The 22,202-nt window shown below is 43.3% G+C and overlaps 1 protein-coding gene across 2 annotated transcripts; it reads left to right on the top strand.

Annotated features, from left to right (window-relative positions):
- Nucleotides 1-28: 28 nt before the first annotated feature.
- TMEM169 (transmembrane protein 169) lies at nucleotides 29-16,471 on the top strand. Of its 2 annotated transcripts, XM_065637833.1 has the most exons (4): nucleotides 29-122; nucleotides 7,995-8,192; nucleotides 10,906-11,340; nucleotides 12,828-16,471. In XM_065637833.1, exons 3-4 carry the CDS (start codon nucleotides 11,037-11,039, stop codon nucleotides 13,445-13,447), a joined length of 924 nt encoding a protein of 307 aa, XP_065493905.1. In that variant the 5' UTR covers nucleotides 29-122; nucleotides 7,995-8,192; nucleotides 10,906-11,036; the 3' UTR covers nucleotides 13,448-16,471. The 2 variants fall into 2 exon arrangements, with proteins under 2 accessions (XP_065493905.1, XP_065493904.1); XM_065637832.1 differs by lacking the exon at nucleotides 7,995-8,192.
- Nucleotides 16,472-22,202: the final 5,731 nt, after the last annotated feature.

Here is a 22,202-nt window from a genome sequence, read left to right as displayed (position 1 = left end):
CGCGCCGGGGCTCAGCGCCGGGGCTCAGCGCCGGGGCCGGCAGCGGTACCGGGGCCCCGGCCGGCTCACCCCGCAGTCCTGCGGCGCGGCACAGCGCGGCACCGGGCACCCGCGGGCGGCAGGTAAGGGGGGGCGGTTACCCGCGCCTGGGTCCGGCGCCGGCGAGGGATCGGTTCCTCAGGCAGCGTCGTGCTGCCTCGGGGTCGCCCCTGCCCGCGGGAGCCCCGCAGCAAACCCACCATCCGCGGTTTCATCTGCCGTGCAGGGAGGGGGTTTAATATTTTTCTGTACAGTTTCGGGTCACCTTCCCCAGCGGCGCGGGGAGATGCCCTCGGGAGCGCGGGGAGCGGAGCCCCGGCCCGGAGAAGCCGGCGCGACGCGTGGGGGCGGCACGAATGGCACCGCGAGCTGCCGGTGCTCTCCTGCCGGGGGCCCGCGGGCGGAGGATCCTCTCCCCTGACGGGCACTTTGTCGGGAAGAGGCCGTGAGGGCTGCGGTGGTACCATTTGCCATGCCCCTGACATAGCCTTTTTGTGCCAAAATGCCCTTACGGTGGGGGTTTTTTTCACTTAAAATGCTCCTCGATAAGCTCAGTATTAATTATTCAGCTGACGCAGAGGAAAGCCAACGTTATTTTCCCTTCTGTCCCACAGTGAAGTGACAGAGCATCATTGTCCATTGCAGGTGATTTTAACCAGCACTGATGTGCCCAGGGGCGTGTGTGCATGCTCAGTATCTTTCCAGGCATCTCCTCTGTCCTTTTCAATAGAAGAGATGTTTGAAAGTACATCTCAATTTTGTCCTGTTATTTTCACCCTAGGGGAGATGGCTCATTTGAGAAGAGACGGAGAATTTTTTTTTAAAAGACACACATAAGTAAAGTGGGAGAATTGTCAAGTCTGTTTTGGTTTTCTCATTTGTTAAATGGATTTATTTACTTCTTCCTAAACATGTTCCAAGGTTTAATACTTTAAATCAGAGACAATTGTAAGATAGCATCTTCATCCTGAAATGCAGTGTGTTTCAAAGGAAGCTCTCTGCCTTAGCTTTAAGTGTAGGGAAGGGGAGGCACGGAGAGGTTAAGGATGTGTCCAGATTCATTCAGCAAAGGGTGACAAGACAGGAATAGACTTCTGCATGGTGACTTAGGCCAGTGAGGCAACTGTTAGGCAAAGTTGCCTTCTGGGTGGGTTAATGTTTGCAGAACACTTAAATATTTTAAAGCACAGAATTACTTTCTGGAGGCAAAACGTGAAGCACTGTGGGTGACAATGCAAGAATTTTTTTTTTCCCTTATAATTATATTTCACAATCTGGAGACTCCACAGATCCCCATTAACTGTCTCTGGCTGCCCTACATATTTTAGGCGGGCCATATCAGAGCGCTCATTAATTAATCCCAGGGAGAAGCACTCATCTGTGCTAGTGAACTAGATCTTCATATTCCAACCTGCCTGCCATCCCAACTGAGCCACAGGCCACAAAGGAAAATCCGGTGGGCCTTCCTGCTCATATGACTTGCCTGTTTTCAGTGTTCTTCCTGGAGAGCATTATCAAATGATTTTTATTCCTATTGGGATAAATTGCTTGGGTTTTGGCATTTTTCAATAGCCATAGAAATGCTATAAATAAGGGACTGAACACGTGAGTTAAGGTTCTGTGAGCGATGGGTAGGAGGTGAAAGGGGAAAGGCGTAAAGACTGGAGAGTAAGGAGGCGAGAAAAGGAGACATCCATTCCTTGGCATTCAATGGAGGGTCACCCCTTCTGGTACAAAACCTGTCTACAAAGAACAGAGCTGAAATAACCAACGCTCACAGACATTTTCAGCAAGGCAATGGCTTCTATTCACTGTTGTGTGGCTTGCCTTTGAACCAAGGATTCAAAGTGTACCTTTGTATGAATCGATTTTACTCCAGCGGTTGAAATTCAAAATTATTTAAGCTGAAAAGAAGAAAATCTTATTAACTGAAATCAATTTTAATCTTCTCCTACGCTTGTACTTCCTTATTCACAAAGGAATGTTCATTTTCTTTTATTGGTAGCATTAAAACATGTTGGTCTGTTACTACATGCAGCAGCCATAGTGGTAAATTCAGTGAGCAGAAGGCTCTTCTTACATATTTATGTTATTCTGTAAACTTAATGTTCAGATTCTTAATTTTTATGTGGTAGGAAATAGTGTCTGATTAGACAGCTGATTTATTTATTTAGTATGTGTCAGCTTGCATTTAGAAGAAAATAAATCTGCATTTAAAGCCTCGGAGTCTTTGTTTTTTGAAGTTAAAAACCATCTGTATTTTTTCCTTGGTATATCTATCACTTAAAATATGAACCATTCAAAAATCAAAATCACACATTTAGGAAAAAATAATCAGTAGGTTTTTTTTCAGTTGTCAGAGTTGTGAGATTAGCACGTCATTCTTCAACATCTAGTTTTTTATTTATAGGCTGAAGAGGAAAAAACTAGATTTCCTGTTTTTACAGCTCCCAAGTTGTGTCTTGGCTTTGAATGAACTAGTTCAATTTGTTGAGATTAACAGGGAATTCTGTGTTTTCAGAAAAGGCTACTTTTGTCAAAAGCTGGTTTTGTGCTTTGCCAGCCTGTGGCTCAGCTATTCAGCTGATGACACCTGCCAGTCTGGTATGCTGCCGTGCTTTAAAAATCTTCGCAGCGCTATGAACTGCCTTAATAATTCCTTATCGCCTGCTGTCCTTCAGGGTGTCTCTGCCCTCCCATAGCTTGTAATCCACATTGGCAAGGGGGAAGGTCTCAGAGCTGTTGAATACCAACCTGATGTGAGAAAACAGCTCCAAACAGGAGAGAAACCTGCACGGGATCCAAACCACAGGAGAGGAATCCCTGGGGCCAGCAGTCTCACAAGGTGGTGAGAACAGAGGAGATTTAATGAAAAGCATCTCAGTGCCAGAACTAAAACTTGAAGGGCAAAGACAATTTCTGACAGAGGGTTTCTGCTAGTTAGCCTTCAGAAAGAATGAGTCTTGCACTCCAGCAGGCTCTGCTTTCTCAGAACCCCACTCTTATGGATGCTTCAGGTTCACATCCTTCTTCTCCTGGGATACCAAATTGCACAGTGTAACAACAATAATTTCTTCCCCCCCATACCTATTAGAAGAAATGCCTGGAGTGAGCCAAAACCAGATGAAAACTGGTATGAGTTTCTGGTTTTTTTACCTCTCTGGACCTTTCTGTGGGATTACACGAAAGGCCTTTTTGGAAATCCCTGCTACTTGCACCTCCTGTCTGTGCATTCTCTCCTGTGGCTGTTTTTGCTTTCATCATCTCTCACCAGCAAGTGAGAGCCTTTCTGTTTCCTCACTTCTGTCATGTCAGGACACCTCCTGGTCAGCTCCAGCTGATGGGCAGGCTCTTGATTCATGTCTTTAGGGACTTCCCCTCTGGAAAGGTACTTTACTCTCAGTGGTATCTCAGGGGATTTCAGACTAATTAGGAGATAATCAGGATTTTACAACCTTTCGTCATTATCCCTAGGAACTTCATGCCAGTAATTAAAAACATACAGGAGATACTGAAGATGGAGAATCCACTCAACACGGAGTTTGTAGTGGTGCAAGATGTAGAATATCACCATCAAACAGTTTGAAACTGGTACACAGGCAGGTTTTCTAAATAATCACACACCCTGCTAATATCATACTAATGATCCTGATGCATTCACTTGTCTGCAATTGAAAGACCTGCATTTTTAATACCCTGGCATCACGGATCTGTATCTGCACCAGTTGAGAGTCCCCTGAGCCAACTAATTCCTGCTGCTGGAGATACTGTCTAAATATCTTAGATTATATTTACTGTGCAATGCATTAAGCAACCCTGAATCACTCCCAAGGGAATCTTCCAGTTCTCTCTCTGTGCAGTTTGGCTGTTCAGCAGTTCCTGGGCCGTAGCTGCGTGTAATGCGGAGAAAGCTCCGATCTGAAGCCCCCAGGTATCTTGCCCAAATAAAAACTGTGGCATGTAGTTTGGTGTCGATATTTTTCAGATAATCCTTTCCAGACTGGATTTACAATTGACAGGTTTTCTATTGGGCTGCGTGGCTGCACCTTCTTGCTCTCTAATTGCAGGTATTTCCGTGTGGTCTCTCCTCATTTTGTCTGAGCGAAGCACTTGGGTGCTTGATCATGCCAGCACAGAGCAGGGCAGGAAAGGAGACTGAGATGGTCAGGGATCTTCTGAATAGGAAAGGAAAGAAAAAAATAGCCTGAGGTGCTAACAAAAATCCCAGTTTTTAGTTATGGTAAAGGTCAGGCAAGAGTCCAGCATGCAGGAAAACATCCTGGCAAGGCGCACTGCATGATTCCCAAAGAAAAGGATTTGGAGGTCTTGCTGTCTTTCACTGCAATAACCACCTGCCAGCCAGGTCTCTAGCTAGCTTCGACTGGGCTGTCTTGCATCAGCACAAGTGCTTCTTACCTACCACTGGTGCTTCATGGCTCTGCATTCTTCAGACTTAGCAACTCCCAGTGTTTCCACTTGCATATATGTGTGGGTATACACCGTGTAGCAGGTGTTTTCTCTACACTCTGGGAAGGGAGGTGAGGGGTTTGAAACTCTGTTTTCATGTACTACATGCTTGCTCTGTTGTTGCCTTTTTCTAGGCAACTGCCCCTTTTGATGTGTGGAGCAAGCTCCTAGTGCGTCTTCCAATCCTGTTTAATATAAAGGCTTCAAATAGAGGTTGGATCAGGTCTTATACCAATAAAAACAGATGCTACACCTGACCCCTGCTTAGGGGCCCTGCTGTGGAAGCAGGATGCTGGGCTCGAGTTGGTGGGACCCACTTGGTTCAGCTGTTCCTATGGTAACTTGTAATCCAGCAGTGACCTGGTGAGTGGGTTTGGAGTTAAAATGGGCACCCGCTGTTTCAAGGTGCAGGATGCACTGCTTTGGCAAATGCAGAAGTGAGGGGTAAAGCAGGGGAAAAGAGAGAGCATGTCTCTACTTTATCATTGAGGTTTTTTTCCTACAGTATTTAGGGACATATGTTAAGTTTATTCAAGATTCCTATAGATTACTTCAAGGATTTCAAACCAACCTCTATTTCCAAGTCATTCTTCTTTTAAAGCCTTGGTTTTCTTTAAAGGCTAATGTGCATATGCTATTCATTGTTTAGCACAGTATAATAAACATGAAGAAACAGTTCTCATCCTTGTGGAGGCAGTGGGAAGCTTTGAGTCCTTTGTTTCAAGTTTTATTTCTAGAAGTCTGGACAAAGAAGTGGGGCCAGAACAGAGAGACAGTACTTCGGGCTTTCATTCTAAAAAAAAAGTAGTACAGTTTGCAGATTTTGAAAAAGTTGGCATGCAGAAAAATTGATTAGGCATTTCATTTAATATAAAATAAAAATGCACAGCTGTTCTTGTATACTGTTTTCCAGCCTTCAGTAATACTGATCTACACAGCAGTTATTATTCTCTGACATTTGGAAAGTTATGGAACAGCAGAAGAAAATAAAAAGAACTGATTCATAAAACAGATACTCTAAAATGTCCTTGACTTTAAAAAATCCCTTGAAAATGTCATCCAGAAAAAATTTAGTGATAATACTTGGGAGCACCTTTCTTCACTACTTTTTTTGTTGTTTTGGCTGTATCTTTAGATTACTGTCAGCATTTGGGTGTCTCATGGAAGGACAGCAGGGAGAGCAAGGGGCCCGAGCTGCCCAGCGTGGCACCAGGAGCCAGCAAGCCCTTAATCCACACCCAAGCAAGCCTAGCCTTGCTGCATGTGCAGCTTCGGTGGTGGTCGACCCATTCTGGCCAGTGCAGGTCCAGCACGTTGTGCCGGCAGGACTGGTCCAGAAGCCGCTCAGCATTGTTAGTGTGGGGCAGTGCTGGCACTAGTGCCACTTGCTGGCAGGCAGGAGCCGTGTGTCAGTGATGCATCACAAGGACTGGGCCAACTTGGGTCTGTCGGCACTTGCCTGCAGAGATTGCGTTGCTTGCCCACTCGTCCCTTTGGTTTTAGCTTGAGCTTTTAGCACCCTTTGCTCCTGAGGGGAAGGCGTAAGGTGGGGGGCTCCATTAGCAAACATCCATAACATTTTTTGGTGGCATGAGTCATCTCACTGCATTGTCCCCTCTGCTATGGTGCTCAGTGCCATCCTTTGCTTTCGGCAGTCCAGCCTGAGCTCTGCTCCTGCTCGGATGCACCCTCAGAGCACAGTCGTTTTTCTTGTCTCTCTCCAGAAAGTGTTTTGAAGCTTGTGGATTAAGCATGGAGTGAAAGACGGATGTGATCTATGAGCTTTGCTGTTTGCTTTTTCCTGCTGGGATGGCATAGGCGGACATTTCTCTGTGCACCTCTTGTTATACAGAAACTCAATGCAGCCATGTAATGGGCCACTGCCACGAGGCGTAGTTTTTCTCCCCTTCCTTAGATGTTCTTTCCTCTAGGGGTAGCTGCGTGGTGATCCTGATGAGGGAATCCATCTAGCTGAAAATAACATTTTATTTTCTTTTAAAATGTAAAAGAGTTATTTTCAGTGAGATAAATCCCCCTGTCAAACTCACCACAAGCTGCACAGAAGCTAGTACTGAAGGGATGGGCTGTCCTCGCCCTGCCTTCTAACATGTCATTCATCACATCCTTGAGTATTTGCTAGATTCAAGTAACTGTGTAATTTAGTTTGAGCCAGTTTCAGCAGGGTATGGTGAGGATGCATATGTGAAAGATCATGTGGAGTCGTTTAGGTATTTAAAACAGATCCAAAGCTGTTGAGGGAACCCTACAGTTTGGCCTTCTGAATTAAATGTGCCTTCTTACACAGGTCTTGCCACATGTTTTTGTAGGGTCTGGGGCTGCATGTCATTCATTAGACCAGTGTGTCTTGTCCTAACATGATTGACTGGTGACAGATATGTCCTGAACAGCTGGATGCATCTGATACCATCTATTTTTCATGTGTATGATCTGCCAGCAGATAACCCCTTTAAAAATACTAGGGATTGGAAATAATCCTTTGGGTAACATGCATCCTCAGAAACACACATGCACAAAAACAGAGGTGGGATCGGGTGGAGAAGGAACTGGAGATGGGGAGGCTGTGGAGTAAAAGGAACAGGCAAAGGAGGATCTGTGGGTAGGGAACTCTCTCTCCGGGTATGTCTCTGGGGTAAATTTCCCCTTGTCTCTTCCCCTCATCCTGGGCAACTCTCAGTGCTTCTAAAGCACAGGTTGTTTTTTGTTTCTGCTGATAACGCCTACATGATGTGAGTGAAGACACAGTGCCAGTTCTTCTTACGTGTTGTACATTTTATGTGGCTATAAAAATAAAAATTGATGCTCCTCACTGCTTACCATCTACATTTTTTCCTCTCATATCTGTTCTGAGCAGCCATAAAAAGGTTACTTGTGCTGTAACAGGAATTTAAGATCAAGGATTTTATTATCTTGCAGGAAGCCTCTTCCTACCTGTCTGCATTCAAACTGGATAATTTATCTTCTGTTAGCAGCAGGATCAAGCCCTGAAAACCAATGGAAAAAACTTCATTTGACCTAAATGGTGCAAGGCCAAGCTTTTAGGCTCCTGTTTTGTGTGTCAAAGACTAATACTGTCATGGGAAGCATAAGCAGCAGTAGCTTTCCTGCATAGTAACAGAAGACTCTGCTTCTAAAAATTCCTCTACAGAGTGCTTTTACAGAGCTGCCTCCCCAGGGTTCTCCGTCTGTTTTCACACAGAGGTTAATAACAAATTGTTTGGCTAATAAACCGTTCCCTGCTATCTCTGAAATGTGACCATTTCTTTTTCTTCCCTCCTGTGGACAGTTAGTAGGTTCCTGTCTGCCCCTGTGCTCCCACATGGGAGACATCACTAATATTAGATGCATAGCAGTTGTCATGCTTCAGCTCCACAGCAAGGCTTTTAAGGGGTTAAGATCTTGGTGTATGGCCAAAAGAGTTGATGCTGTGGACAGCTGTGCAGTGCTGAGGGCTGGCCTTGTTTTTACAGGATGTAAAGAAAAGGAAGAGAGAAAAAATAAGCTTTGTGGACACTACTGTGATTTCTGCAAGAGCCCATGTTTTGTTTGCAACTATGGAGACAATATTCCCAGGAAAAACAGGACTGGAGCGTGATCCTGGATGATTCACCTGCATCCCTGCGGGATGTGGGGCTGATGATGGTGTTTTGAATTGCTGTGTTCAGAAGGTATGGACCAGGTGGCAGAAGGTATCCCAGCTGCTCCATTGGCCAAAACAGGAGAAAAGAATGAACATGTACTGTGAAAACAGGCATAAGATCAGGAGGGATCTCTGTGATTTTTCAGTCTGATTGCTCCCTAATAGAATCCAGAGGCCCTCCCCACATTAATACCTTTTCTGATCAAGTACTGGTGACCAAACTGCTGCCAGAATACTGAGTCCAGATTTGGAAGTTTCCAGTGATGGGACAACTCTCCACAGCCCTCCATGATGTACATCAAGTGATACCTACCCACTTGGTTAAAACACCCACCTAACATCTGCCCTGTACTTGTATCTTTCAGCTTTTATCTTACTGCATCTTCCTCCACTGGAAATAGAGATCTTCTGCATCATGTTTTTGTTTCTGATGTAGACAGACTGACATCAGATTTTACCTCCTTGTGCCTTAAACAGAATAACCTGGACTCCTTCATTTCCTTACACCAAGGGCTCTGACCCAGCCACAGTAACGGTGTTTCATAGGGGCTTGCCCCCCATTGCCCATCCCCTCCCCTCAGCTGAGGAGCATGAGAAGAAGAAACTGAGCTGCCGCCACTTGATAGCCCTGTTTTTGAGGTGTTTCTTTCTAGTCTTGGTGGTAACTCACAGCGCAATAGCTGTGGTAGTGGGAATGGAGATGTCAGACAAAGCAAAATAATTCATCAGCATCTTCTGGTCATTAATCAGCATCCTGCCTGTCCGATGAGCACCAGAACTGGACACAGGTTTCCAGCAGTGATCCTGTCAGTGCCGGACTCAAAAGTATCACCATCTTGCTCCTCCTTGCATAGTCAAGGTTGACATGGTCCTTTAGGCTTTGGCATCATACTGAGAACTGACATCAGCTTATCATATGCTGTGGGTTTAACCAAGTTCGCAGCTGGATGAACTTTTAAGAAAAAAAAACCCAACCACAAATCTTTGCCTGTAACTTTGTGTTATTTTTAAATGTTACTGGCAAGTCATCCCATTTTCAAGGCAGTAGGGAGTGAGCGTGGAACTACAGCCAGGAACTTTAGGAATCTAATCCCAAATCAACTTTTGTGTATCCACACTTTTAGTAGATCATCCCAGCGGTGATGCTTGTGGCTTCTCTCTGGCTCCAAGCCTGCTTTCTTTTCACCACCTCTGGGAGGGGAATCTCACTGTTGTCTCAGGTGCTCATTGGGCTCAATAAGGTGATTTTAGCATTCCATAGATGCAAAATATCAAGTTTTATTGTTGATCTTCAGAGAAAAATGTTAGAGCGTATTATACCTCCTGGATGAATTTACTACAAAGAGTGAGTTTATTCTGAATAATAATATGAATGTTTGAGTCTTTAAAGCCACATACAGACAACTGGCCACAGTCTTAGCTGTTAAAGTGGCAAAATTAAAAGTTATGTGTGTGTCTGTAAATGTATGAGGTATAAATAGTTGATCTAAAGTTCTGCAACAAATTTCAAAACAAACCAGCAAAATGTTACATTTGTGGAAAGACCAGAACCATATTGCCCAATCTAAAAATGCTCAACTTTTTTCTAGCATCTGTTCAAGAAAAACAATTTCCTCAGCATTGTGTGGGCTATAAATTATGATAACTTTATTTCTTAGTTTTCTGCTAAAGAGATGACTCAGATACTAGGCTGAAGCTTAATTATTGGTCATGTGCATTCTTTATAATGTTAATGTAAAAATGTTAAATGTTAATGTAACAGAGCTCTTCAGAGCTGTTAAAACATTATGCAGTGTTTTCAGATTTGTACCTAAATACTTCATGAATACTTGGCACAGTCAGTTTCTTAAATGTTATGAAATCTGGGAACCATTAATCCTGCGTCTTCCACGTTCATGGAGCAGGATTTGTCTGCCCCAATGCATGTATAATTATATGGATTTTCCTTAGGCACCTTTCCCATGGATAACAGTGTCACTTGATATTGCTGTTAATTTTGCTTGAATGAGGAGTAAAAAACTGAGCCCTTATATTTGTTCTGAAGATTTAGGTTGTTTTCCTTGCACAACCAGAAGACTTTGCTGTGGTTTCCAATTCCCTCCCAAGTGAAGTCATCTTAATAGTAATTTTGCTTTCATCCACTGTATATACTATATTTTTAAGGTTTGACAGCACTGCATAATGCTAAATTGATAAGGTTTGAAACATTGCTCATTTCCACATCATTTGATTACTTTTTGTAACATCCTTGCAATAGTAAATCAGAAAGCCCTCAAAATGAGAAAGGCCAGCACCAATACAGCTGTTGTAATTGCAGGATGAGTGCAGTGTTCCTCCTGTTGTCTCTGATCCAGCCAGTCCCTTAAATCAGGCAACTTCTTTTTCTTGTATGGTTTCATTTCTTCATTCTCATGCATGTGGGCCAAAACTATTGTCTTCTGTTTGTTTCCAGCATTGCAGAGGAATGTTAAAATCACCCAGTAAGCTGTGCTTGTTTAATCTCTTCTTATAAATGTTAATACTCTTTCTGTTTCTAGTAGCTTTGCTTTATTATATTTAAAATTGGAACCTGAGAATCGGGATTAGGTGATATACAAAACATGTATGTATGTAATAAAATTGATGTTCAAGACAGTAGTAAGGATCTTCACATGACATTTAAACCAGTCAGAAGTAACTATAGGAAAATTCTGGCAATTTTGTGTGCTTGGTAACAAAAAGACACTTCTCTCTCATTTTAGGCTGGGAATGGAGTGCATAGTTTGGATGTCAGCAGTGGGATATCTTACCAAAACAAAGCATCCATGGGACTGTTGTCTAATCAATGACTTGTAAGTGTAGGAGCTATTAGATTGGAAACAAGTGCTGCAAGATGCCAAGTGAGGTGCTTGAGAGCAGCAGTGGGATGGAGGAGACCGTACAGAAAGAGAGCAAGTCTGGAAGCCAGAGCCCTCACCGTGGCTCCCTGAGAAGGGCTGTGGCAACCACTGTCACCTTTGATGGGGAAGCCACTATGGACCGGAGGAAAAAGAAGAAGAAAGAGTCCCGTCCTGAGTCAATAATAGTGTATCGGTCAGAGAATGAGAATAAGGTGGAAGAAGAACAAGCAGATGAAGAAGGAGGGGAGAGAAGCTCTGAGGAAGGCTCTAAGTTCCTGGGTCAGTCCATGGCAGATGGTATGTATTCCTGGGAACACCCACTTTCCATAAACATTTTTTTGATGCCAGCGTGCACTGAGATCAAATGGAAGTGATTGTGGGACCAACTCTCTGCAAGACTGCAGGCAAGGACAACTTGAGTTCATACATGAAAACACTCTGATAAACAGCATCAAAGGCTGATTTGGGGTGTCTCCTGCAGTTCTTTGCAGAGGTTGGTTGTTCCCACAGTCTTGGTTTTAAATGTATGTGCTGCTTGGAGTTGATTGAGAAAAATGCTGAACATGTTTTAAGCCAGTGATGTTATGATCAAGCCCCCACGTCTTAAACAACCGCCAGTTAAGTGAAAGGATGGAAGCAGATGGATTTAGTGGCTCTACCTGTGATAGGGAGTTTTACTCATTATCTAGGATTTGCTGTTGCTTTCTGTTTGCATATTCTCAGCACAGCTTCCTCTTTAAGAGTGATTATTTGGTAAGGTCATTGTGGGGCATCTTGGAGCCACTTTCACTTCTGATGTCTGCCCTGGATAACCTTGCAGGGAAGATGTGTGGGAGGCTGGTCCGATGGCTAATCCTCTTGTGGTCAAGAGTGCAGGCTGAGAGGGGCTTAAGTGTGAATGAATGTTCCTGATCCATCAGCCACACTGGATTCCCCCATGATCCCAAGTCCTACTCTCGTGGCTTATCTGCTGCCTTCTTATTTTTGTGGGCCACTTCAAACTGCTCAGCCTCCTTTTAAGAGCTTCTGAAGACCTCCTTCCAAGCTAGTCAGAATTAAAACCAGGAGAAAGTATATTTTAGCCTCATAGAAGAGGTAATGGCCAGTACCACTCCAGGGACCATCCTAAACCAATGTCACTTGGAAGCTAAGGCAGTCTGTTTGTGACTTTAACACACATACCAAGACTTTCCTGTTTTGTGCCTTTGTTGATCCCTTAAAATGCAAATATAATTACATGAGAGTTTGTAAGGATTTTCTAAACTTTGAAAATTAATTTGGATTGTGGTACAGTGCAACTGTAAAGTGAAATATTAGCTATTCAAGTATAACTCCATGTGTGGATGTGTCTATTCCAGAACAAGAGCCTTAGTCATATTTATCTAATTCACCCCAAGTGTCCATGCTGTTCAGGAATAAATCTATGAGGGTACCAGACAAAATAGGCATACCTTTTTTTATTCACTTACTCTGTCTATTCTCTTTCTCATCTACTCCTGCGGCACTTTCCCTTCACATGTTGTCCCCAGTGCAGATGCTGGAGTCTTCTCCCATGTTGTTTCTGTCACCTGGAATTCCTGTCTTCTGCCTCATCAGCTCTTCTTTCATTTTGTTCTGTGATAATCTTCTTTATACTGCATTGCTTTTTGTGTTCCATCTTTTTTTTAAATTTAACTATAACTCCATATGCAGTATCTAACTGTCTTTGGGGTCATTGCGGATTTAAACAAAATACTTCATACAGAAAATAAAACTGATATAGATGAGTTTGTCTGTATTCATAGGTGTCTGGAACATGCCTTTAGACAGCCGATATGTCACCTTGACTGGAACAATCACCAGGGGAAAGAAAAAGGGTCAGATGGTGGACATCCATGTCACATTAACAGACAAAGAGCTGCAGGAACTGGCTAAGTCAAAGGAACCGCCTAAAGAGGATGTACCTGAGAAGAAGAAATGTGATGTTGGGCTGGACAGAGGACCCCACATCATCCTCTGGACCATCATCTGCCTCCCTGTAATTTTTGTAGTGTCCTTTGTGGTTTCATTCTACTATGGAACCATTACATGGTACAACATCTTCTTGGTGTACAATGAAGAGAGGACCTTCTGGCACAAAATCACGTTTTGTCCTTTTCTGATCATCTTCTACCCAATTATAATTATGGTTGTGTCTTTTTCCCTAGGCCTGTACTCAGCTGTTGCCCAGGTAGCATGGTCCTTTGGGTACTGGTGGCGTGCTGTCAGAGATATGGAGAAGGGCTTCTGTGGCTGGCTCTGCAGCAAGCTGGGTTTGGAAGATTGTTCTCCGTACAGCATTGTTGAGCTGCTAGATTCTGACAATATCTCAGGTAGTCTCTCTGGCAAGAGTTCTGCACAGGGGGTTGAGACCTCGGCAGTCTGAGCTTTTGTCCTGGATGACTATTTCGGTCATATGAGAGTGGTTTTCACCCAGAAAATAACACACAGATTTTTATATATATATATATTTAAACGCAAACTTAATGAGTAAAATATTGGGCTGGGAGTGCTCTTTAAATGTCACAGAATGCAAGTGTGCTAGCTTCACATGGTCTGGGTGGGGAGGTGCATGGGTCTCCAAGGATTTGGCATCTGTTTTAGCTAATTACAATTTCTGGGAATTATGAGAAAATCCCAGTCTGTGGGGTTTGGTCTGTTTGTGGGGTAGCAGAGATATATGCTGAAAAGTCCACTTCTGTAAAGTTAGACTTTACTTTTACAGAATGGGGCATAACACTGATCTGTCAACTCTGTGAAAAGAAGTCTCTAGTTGGGGGATAACCTTCAGGAGCTAGGAAATCATTCAGAGGTAAAGGCTAAATTGCAAAATGTGATGTTGCTGCAGTTTTCCTAGAAAGGGTCCTTTTCCAGTCCTTCTGACAAGTGCAGCAAACCTTCCAAGTAGGCTAGCTGCTTAGACACTGTCATAATTTGAAAAATAGACCACTACAATAGTTGTGTCCAGCCTTTCACTGGAGGAGGGCAGCACAGCCTCTGACAAAGGCACGTGAGCTCTACGCTGACCTGAAACGCACCCATCACATGATGGAAGAGTAGGGCTTGCTCTGTAATGTGCATAGGGACTGACAGGCCTGTCACCAAGCACCCTCAGGAGACTGGAGGTGCACAAATAGGTGCTTAGGACACACCTGCATTTGGTCTCTTGACAGCTGCTCGGAAGCAGTGGGCTATGGGAGTGGTACGTAGTGTGCAGTGCCAACGGTTCCATTATAGGGAAGAAACATCTGCTCTGAGGAAAGGTGATCAGTTTGCATGTCACTGCAATGCAAGTGTGGACTGGCAGCACCTTTATTTAGGGAAGTGGAAGGTGCTTGGGATGGGAAGGTCTCACTGAAATGGTCATTCTGTTTTTCAAGTAGCTCTTATGGAAGAGTGCTGGACCTTCCCTTTCAGAACAGGGGTGTCCCTGTAGCCATCTGTTACTGCCAGTGCAAACTGCATTAGTGCCTCAGCTCTGGAAATCTGCATCCCCCACGCACTTCCTGGTTAATTATATGGAAAAGCAATGGATTATACATGCTCCTCCCCTCGTGTCATTTTCATAATTGGTTTCCCTCCTTTTGAGACTTTGCATGGCATCTTAGTGGGCTTCCAGACCAGACTGAGGTGTCCACCAGAGCCTGGAGAAATTTTAATTGTCTCTTTAAAAAATGACTAGCAGAAAAGTTATTTTTCTTGATTGACTGTTGAGGTTTTGGCCTAAGGAGGACATGAGGAAAATAAAAGAGAGGTATAATGGACTCTAATGGTAACTGAGTTACACATCTGAAACATGATTAATTTTCTGAATGCTCTAGTTCAGCTGGTGCTGCTAGAAAGTCTGGCTCAGCCCCAACCCAGAGGAGCCTATCATTTGCATGCATGTAGGTAGGTAATAGGTAGCGTGCAGTCAGTCAGGCTGCACAATCACTCCTGTCTGTGTGTTTCACTTCCTCAGTCTCCCTACCAGAGGGGGAGCTGCTCTAGTTTTAGGATGGTACAGAGAAGCATTCAGAAGCTGGATTTCACAGAACTAATGCTTTGTGTTGCATTTCAAGGATAGGGTCAAGACTATACTGACTGGCTGTCCTGGTTAGGACATCTGGGAACCTTTGATGTATAAACAGTCCATCTGATTGATGCTCTAGGCCTGACACTGAGAAATAAGTAAAGTCCCTGCTGCATCCTTGGTCCATCTCCTCCTGGGACGTCCAGCCAAAGCAGCCTCTTAGTGCTGGCTTGAGGATTAACAGTGTGAACAGTGTACAAGCCAAATATCAAGAGCAGGCTTGGCCCTACACTTTACAGGTACAGCCAGGCTGTGTTGGCTGCTTCCTGATGCACAGCTTTCAGTTTTTACTGGTGAAGTCTTTAAAGGAAATTACCAACTTCCACATTAAAAAAAAAAAAAAAAAGACCCCAACCTGTGAGGCAATGGCAGGTAATTCAGTGGGATTCAAAGAGACTAACATATGCCTGGACCAGTTCAAGCAGTGGAATGCGTTTCACAGGGCTGTTTCAATCAGGGAGCTTGATATGCCTCTGAATTCATAAAGAAGCTGAGGATAAGTCATGCCAGTGCTGGCAGTCTGTACTGAGCCAGTGCAACCACTCTGCTTAATACTCCTCCATGCAGAAATCGCAGGCTCCCACATGGCTGGAGGGTGGGAAAAAGTGATGCTTAACAAGCATCAATGAGAAGGCTGGCCTGCTGGCAAGTGTTCTCGTGCTTTGCCTAGAGGGACACTGCTGGCGTGAAAGGAGTGGATTGTGTATCTTGGCCCCAGCATGAGGCAAACAAGTGGGTTTGGGGGAAGGATGGCTGGCAAGTGTGCATTGCTGGAGAGGGAGAAAACCCAATTCAGCTGTCACTGCCAAAGAGCAGCTGTTCAAGGCTAGACGAAAGGCTGGGGTCAGCAGCACAAAGAGCCTTCAGCTTAGAGGCCTTGAGTGATAAATACAAGCTCATTACAGAACACAGCCTTGTGAAATGTCTGCTGAACTGCAGGATTTGCTTTCAGGATTGCAAGCAGCCTGCCAGCATGGAGACAACCCCAAATCTGTGCCTCTTACTGCTATATAGACACAAAGGAGCATCAGAGAAGTCGTAGAACCCTCTCTCTGCCATGGCAGCTATGCTTCTGGTTTGGATTCCACCTTTCTGGGGATACACTGGAACAATCCATCGTGTGTTTTCTACATCTTTAGGCTTAACCAACCTTGACTCTGTTCCTGCCGAAGTCAGGGTGTTCTGCCATTGATTTTTGGTGGGGGCTAGTTCAGGCTTGGGGTTAGTTCTGGTGCTATTTGTAAAAGTTTTATTCAAACTTTTCTCAAAACAACTCTGGATAGCTTTCTCTCTTGCCTGTTATCCCCCAGAGTCGTTTGCCTGCTGCAAAATATATAATCATAATCACTTGTTGTAACAGAAGAAAGCACAATTTTTTGTCTCGGTCTACCCTTGCTTTCAGAAACTCACGAATAACTTCTGCATATGTGCCACTGTCAAAGTGCAGGGAATTAGAGTTATTCTGATTGTTGAGTGTGTTTCTGGCTGCTCCAGTCTGGATGGGTTTTTTTTAAGCAAAGATAGTGTGTGTTTGCTGATTGTTGTTTTTAATTGCATTCCCTTTTCCCATCCTTGCTGGCCTGGGTGGAGAATAAAGATGTATGTGGCTTTAGAAGTGTTGCTCTCATGCTTCTGCTTGACTTTGTGTTAAAAACAGAATGGTGGATGGACACAGTCATTCTATGCTCATAATTGATTACAAGTCACTATCTTTGAAGACCCACTTTAAAATGTGTCTGACATAGGTGTCAGTTTTACCTCTTGTTAACCTGTGCGTATCCAGAACTGCCATAGCTCTGGGCTCTGGGTTCTTCTGTGTTTTTACTTCACAGCACACAAATGAAGACTTCTTGATTTAATTTCACTTGTTGAGTATCTGCTTGATTTTAGCCCCAAGGACCCGTAGGGAGGGACACACTTCCATACCAAAATAGGAAGTACACTGAACTCTACAAATATGGTCTGCATGTCTCTGACTTGGAGCTGCTATTTGCAGCTGTGCTGGGAGGATTTCTTACCATCCCTAAGTATTCCAGACATGTCTCTGTTATGGTAAGTCAAAGGACAATCCACCAATACAGTTATTTGAGGTGTCTAAATATTAAATGGCACCCTTGATGTTTTCCCACAGAGTCTTACTACAGTCCTACCCTCCTACTAGCACAAGGCAAAAAATTGACATTTTCTTTCTTCTAAGAAGGAGATGTGGATCTTTGGAAAAAACAAATGAAATTTCTAGCAGAGGGCTAGCACAGCTTCAGTGTAACAGCTCTTTGAGCCAAAAAGGCAACCTGCAGGTCATTTCCTCAAACTGTTAGTGCCACATCCAACACAGCAGCTGGAGATACCAGGAAGGTGCTCTTGGTATGATGCCTGCTGCAAACATTGCCAAGGGAACAGGATTCCCCATATGGTAGATGTACATGTGGGACTTCCCACCTCCAGTGAGGAAGCTGGTGAATCACACTTGGCTTTCTGGATGTGGCAGGGTGGGAGGGAGGTAGGGGGCCCAGAGAATTAGGTTATTAGTCTTTGCAGTTCTCATCTTTGAGGTACAAGGTAATAATTTCACAAGATAATGCTTAGCAGTGAGAGAGACTCCTATTGAAGACCTTTACACCAGGCAAAACACACCTGTATGACTGCACCATGTGTTTCACCAGGAGTAGGGAAGGTGCTAATTCTGCCTGATGACTTACACATCCCAGTTTCTTTGAGAACTGAATGATTGGTCGATGTGGATGCAGTTAGCTTAATGTGGATTCATTTCTGAGTAGATTTGTCCTTCCAAATCTATTCCTTGGGTGGAAATGGGAACTCACAAGAGAGAGAGGTTGAAGCAAATACAGACCTTTTCCAAATACTGCTACCCATAAAAGGGGGCTAATACACTTGGAAAAACGACTTTTCAATTAATTTGGTGAATTAGAAGAGACATCATGTCTGCTTGCCTTAACTACTAAAGCATGATTTGTCTTCTAACAGGCAGCCACTTAATGATGAGGGAGGGCTTGTGGTTGTGTGTTTGATAACAGGGTAAATTGCCATGGGGTTCAAAAAGCCCCCTAAGCATCCTTTCACGTAAACGGGTGAAGTGTGGCTGCATTTGAACAGGCAGCTCCGGGAACAAGCCTTGAGGGGCTCTCATGGATGCCCTCTGGTTACCCAGCTCCTTTAACTTTTAGTCTCCCTAATTTCTTGTCATTACACAGTAGCTGAAGTCTGTCAGAATGCATTAAAATAAAGAGAACACTTGAGCCAGGCCAACAATGCATTTGTTCCTGTGTTAAAAAAATGCCCTTGCATTTAGTGAGCTAAAACATAAAACCTTCCCCCCCCAAACAGGGCAGCTAAAATCTGTTGTGCTTTGCATCCACTGAAATTAGGTATGGCATGGATGAATGTGACCTGGAGCCCTCTAAGATACAAAATTTCTGCCCAGATGTGATCTCTCTGTCTTAGGGCTCCTTTTTCCAACCATTTCTTTAAGCTGGAAACTTAACTTCACAAGATAAAAAAGGATAACTAGTGAATTTGATAGTATGTTCTACCTGGCAAATAAGATACAAACCCACCTTCCAGGCAACATGTTCTCTCAGGGCTTGGTTTATTGCAAGTTCCTCCATCAGAAATGTATATTAGGACTAATATATTTCAAGGTACCTTTGACTATCTTCATAGGCATGCCAAATTTTTTCTGCTCCTACAGTGATACTGTAAGTTAATCAATTATTTCTACTACAAAATAACAGTAAACTGGCTTATTGTGATATAACACAAATGTATCTCAAGTTATTCTAGCCCAGTTATCTGAATCACCTGCAGTTGCGATCCTAACAACCCCAAATATCGTAAGTAAACTGAGTGGCTTTTCCAGCATCAGTGCTGGGCATGAATCCAACAGCTCCTGGGGTAGGTGCCCTAAGGAGAGCATTCCATTTATTCAGTCTTTCTTCCTAAAATACACTACTTGCCCTAATCTATGGAAGTGTCACCTTCTAATGTCTTTTGCTATGATGTATTTAAATGTATTTCTAGTGAGTCATCCTTACAATTACAGGCAATTACTAGAATATCCTTCCATCATAATGGAGATTTTCCTTAACATTTTAACCATGTAAATGTTACACACAGAATTAATAAACACAAGCAATTTTAACCTTCATTAATTTATTCAAATGAGCTCCCTTGTGACTTCAGAAGTGAGCAGAAATAATTCCTACTATCTGCGTGTAGTAAAAAAAAAAAGTTAAATGTTTAACACAGTAAGCAGTATCATCCCAGGGCTCATGTAGCGTGACATCTCCATTCTCACCAAACATGTGTTGGTAGAGCTCCCTTTAGTGACTCAAAGCAGGTGATAATACCGATCCCTCTGCAATGCCATTGCACCTCCTGAAGCAATGAACTCTAATATTGAAACAGGCTCTGAGGCAAGAGTTTCATGTGGTGGTGGACTTCAGCCAGCCCCATCATTACAGCAGGATTGCTCAGAGGCTGCAATTCCACCCTAAAACCAAGTATCTTTTGATGGCTAAATTTGACATTTATTTCAACGGAAGGTTACAAAAATCTGAACATCTGCCTTGTCTAGTACAAAAAAACTGCAGAAATCAGCAGTTGTCATCTTGATGACTCCATTCCCTCCAAGGAATTCCTGCAAAAAATAACTGACAGGAAAAACGTGCAATTATTCTTCCACTGCCTCTACATCTGACACTGACACATATCTGCTAGTATCATGGATTAGCATCAATTTACACAAATAAAAACCAAACTTAATCCTTCCTTCTTTCCTCTCAAATAGAAGCTCCCTTCTTCACACTGCTGCCTTGTCCCTCAAAGCTGTACAAACTGGGAACTCACAAGCATTAAAGGCTTTAAAACATGACGTCCCATCCTCCATATTTGCAACGCTCCATTTTTAAAGTGCATTAAGGCTGATATTTCTCCAAAGATCCAAACTTCCATCCTTTCAATCTGCTTTCAGGTGCAGGCAAATAAATAGGGATTTAAAATGGGATCCTCTCTCCCAGCTCAGAAAGAGCCTTGTTTCACAGCTGAAGACTCTCCCCATCCCCTCTCACCGGCTGGCTGGATGGATAAGGAACAAATCCCTGTGCTACAGGGATTAAACTGGACCATTAGCCAGTGTGTGTGCATGCATACGTGCATGACGCTGGTGGGGGATGGATGAAACGTGGAGGATACTAAAGGCTTATCCTTGTGTATCCACAAAGCAAATCCTTCACTCAGTGAGTTACCCCAGCTAGCTTGTCCAGAACAATTCTGCTGCAGGAAAGTGCTTTCTAGAGATGCTGAAAACACAGCTGGATTGCTAACAGCTGCAGACAAAGACTTACTGCACAGAGAAAGGTGAGATAAAGACTGCGAAACCAGGAGCATGTGGAGAACAAAATGGATGAGATTCTGCTTCTGCAATAACACAATCTGAAACAGCAGCAGCCAATAAAAGACTTCTGCGAAAAATGTTGTTGTCTTGCTGTGTCCTATAATGCAGTCTGTGTTTTCCTCCAGTTTCTAAGGTGCTGTTTCATTTTATTGGCATCTAGTGTGTATTTATTATCTCTTCCTAAAACACTGGCTTTAACATTTTTCAGATATTACTTGATTCTCTTTTGCTGGGCTGTTGCTTTCGCCAAAGTAAGAACATCTGACATGAACTCCCTAGTCCTCCCCAGGAACGCAGGTGCTCTGGAGTTCAATCACACCGAACTATTTCTACTAATTTTAAAGAAAATCAGACCCTACACTGCTGATAGTCCTCTGAATGGTAATAAATAAATCATCTGTTGTAATGGATTTAACAACTAATTCAGAAAAGTCTGCCAGAGTTATTTCAAGAGTAAAAACACGACAGGCTTCCAGTCACTTAGCAGGGGGAAATATTTCAGCTCTTGTGATACCAGGCTGAGTGGGTCTCGCATCACCTCCTTCAGAAATCCTTTGGCTAATCCATGGATTTAGAACTCATGAAAACATCATCCTAAGCAGAAGCCCAGCTTAATAGATTTTAGGTGCAGGAAGAAATTTATAAATCTACCTTCCAAAAAAATTACAATGTAAAAATATTTTTTAAAACGTGAGGGGTTTTTGTTATTGTCTGATTTCTGCCACACCTGTAGGCAGAAATTCCTCTGCAGTTCGGTGGTGCTTGCTGGGTGCACACTACCTAATTCTGCAGGCTACAGCGCTTCCTCTGCCTAGGAGACTGGGATCATGTCGCCCTCCAGTGGCTGAATTGAAAATCAGGGGGAAAAAGCCCACTGCAGTACTCTTTTCTGCCTTAGAAATGCATTTACATGCCGCGAAAGCGCTATGGCAAATACTAAGAAGTTACACTATGCCAATTTTTAACATATTCATAGAAAATTAAACCTTCCCTGTTCCTCACAGGTATGCAATCTGAAGCAATCTTCAGTCACAGGAGTTCATGCTATTTTTCTCTGACTTGCCAGGCTTATATAGCAGAGCATGTGAAAGTATTTAATGAGGAGCAAATCCAGCATTTTGGTTTGCCCTTATATTTCAAAGTGTGGTTGAAACCCGTTTGCACAGATTGTACAAAACCGTCTCTCAATAATACATGCCACTGTCACATGTAAGTACTCCACAGAAATACTTTTCTTTTTCCCCTGCAATTGTATGTGACATAAATGCTGATAAACTTGTATGGCAACAAAGGCACAAGGATTTTAAAAGCTACAAATGTCTATGAAGTCTCAGTGCCCCTCTGAGATACCTTGCAGCTGATTTTTTTAAAACATTTAACATAAGGCATTTTCTGTGTTGAAAGTGAAGGTCCTTTCATGAACACCTGTGAATGCTCAGCACTTAAGCAGATCTGGCTGCATATCAAACTGAGCACTAAGCAAAGGTGACTCACATAACCAGTGCCTACTGGTGAGAGACTTGGGTTCAAATGATCTGTAAATCAGAACACAGGCAACCTGCTGGACAAAACCAGATAATTTAATTCTTAAAATGTCATTCGGTCACCATAATCATAAGAATTTCCTCTTTCAGTCTATGTCTCCCAGTTTTTGTA

The sequence above is a fragment of the Caloenas nicobarica genome, chromosome 6 (genome assembly GCF_036013445.1).
Source record: "Caloenas nicobarica isolate bCalNic1 chromosome 6, bCalNic1.hap1, whole genome shotgun sequence".
NCBI lineage: Eukaryota > Metazoa > Chordata > Aves > Columbiformes > Columbidae > Caloenas > Caloenas nicobarica.
Note: the sequence above shows the minus strand (reverse complement) of the source record. Positions and strands in the feature narration are given on the sequence as shown.

What these genes read in the sequence shown, in the direction of transcription:
- TMEM169 (XM_065637832.1), top strand. Translation starts at nt 11,037, where the DNA reads ATGCCAAGTGAGGTGCTTGAGAGCAGCAGTGGGATGGAGGAGACCGTA. An exon ending in GGGTCAGTCCATGGCAGATG is followed by an intron (nt 11,341 to 12,827) that starts GTATGTATTCCT and finishes CTGTATTCATAG; the next exon opens with GTGTCTGGAACATGCCTTTA.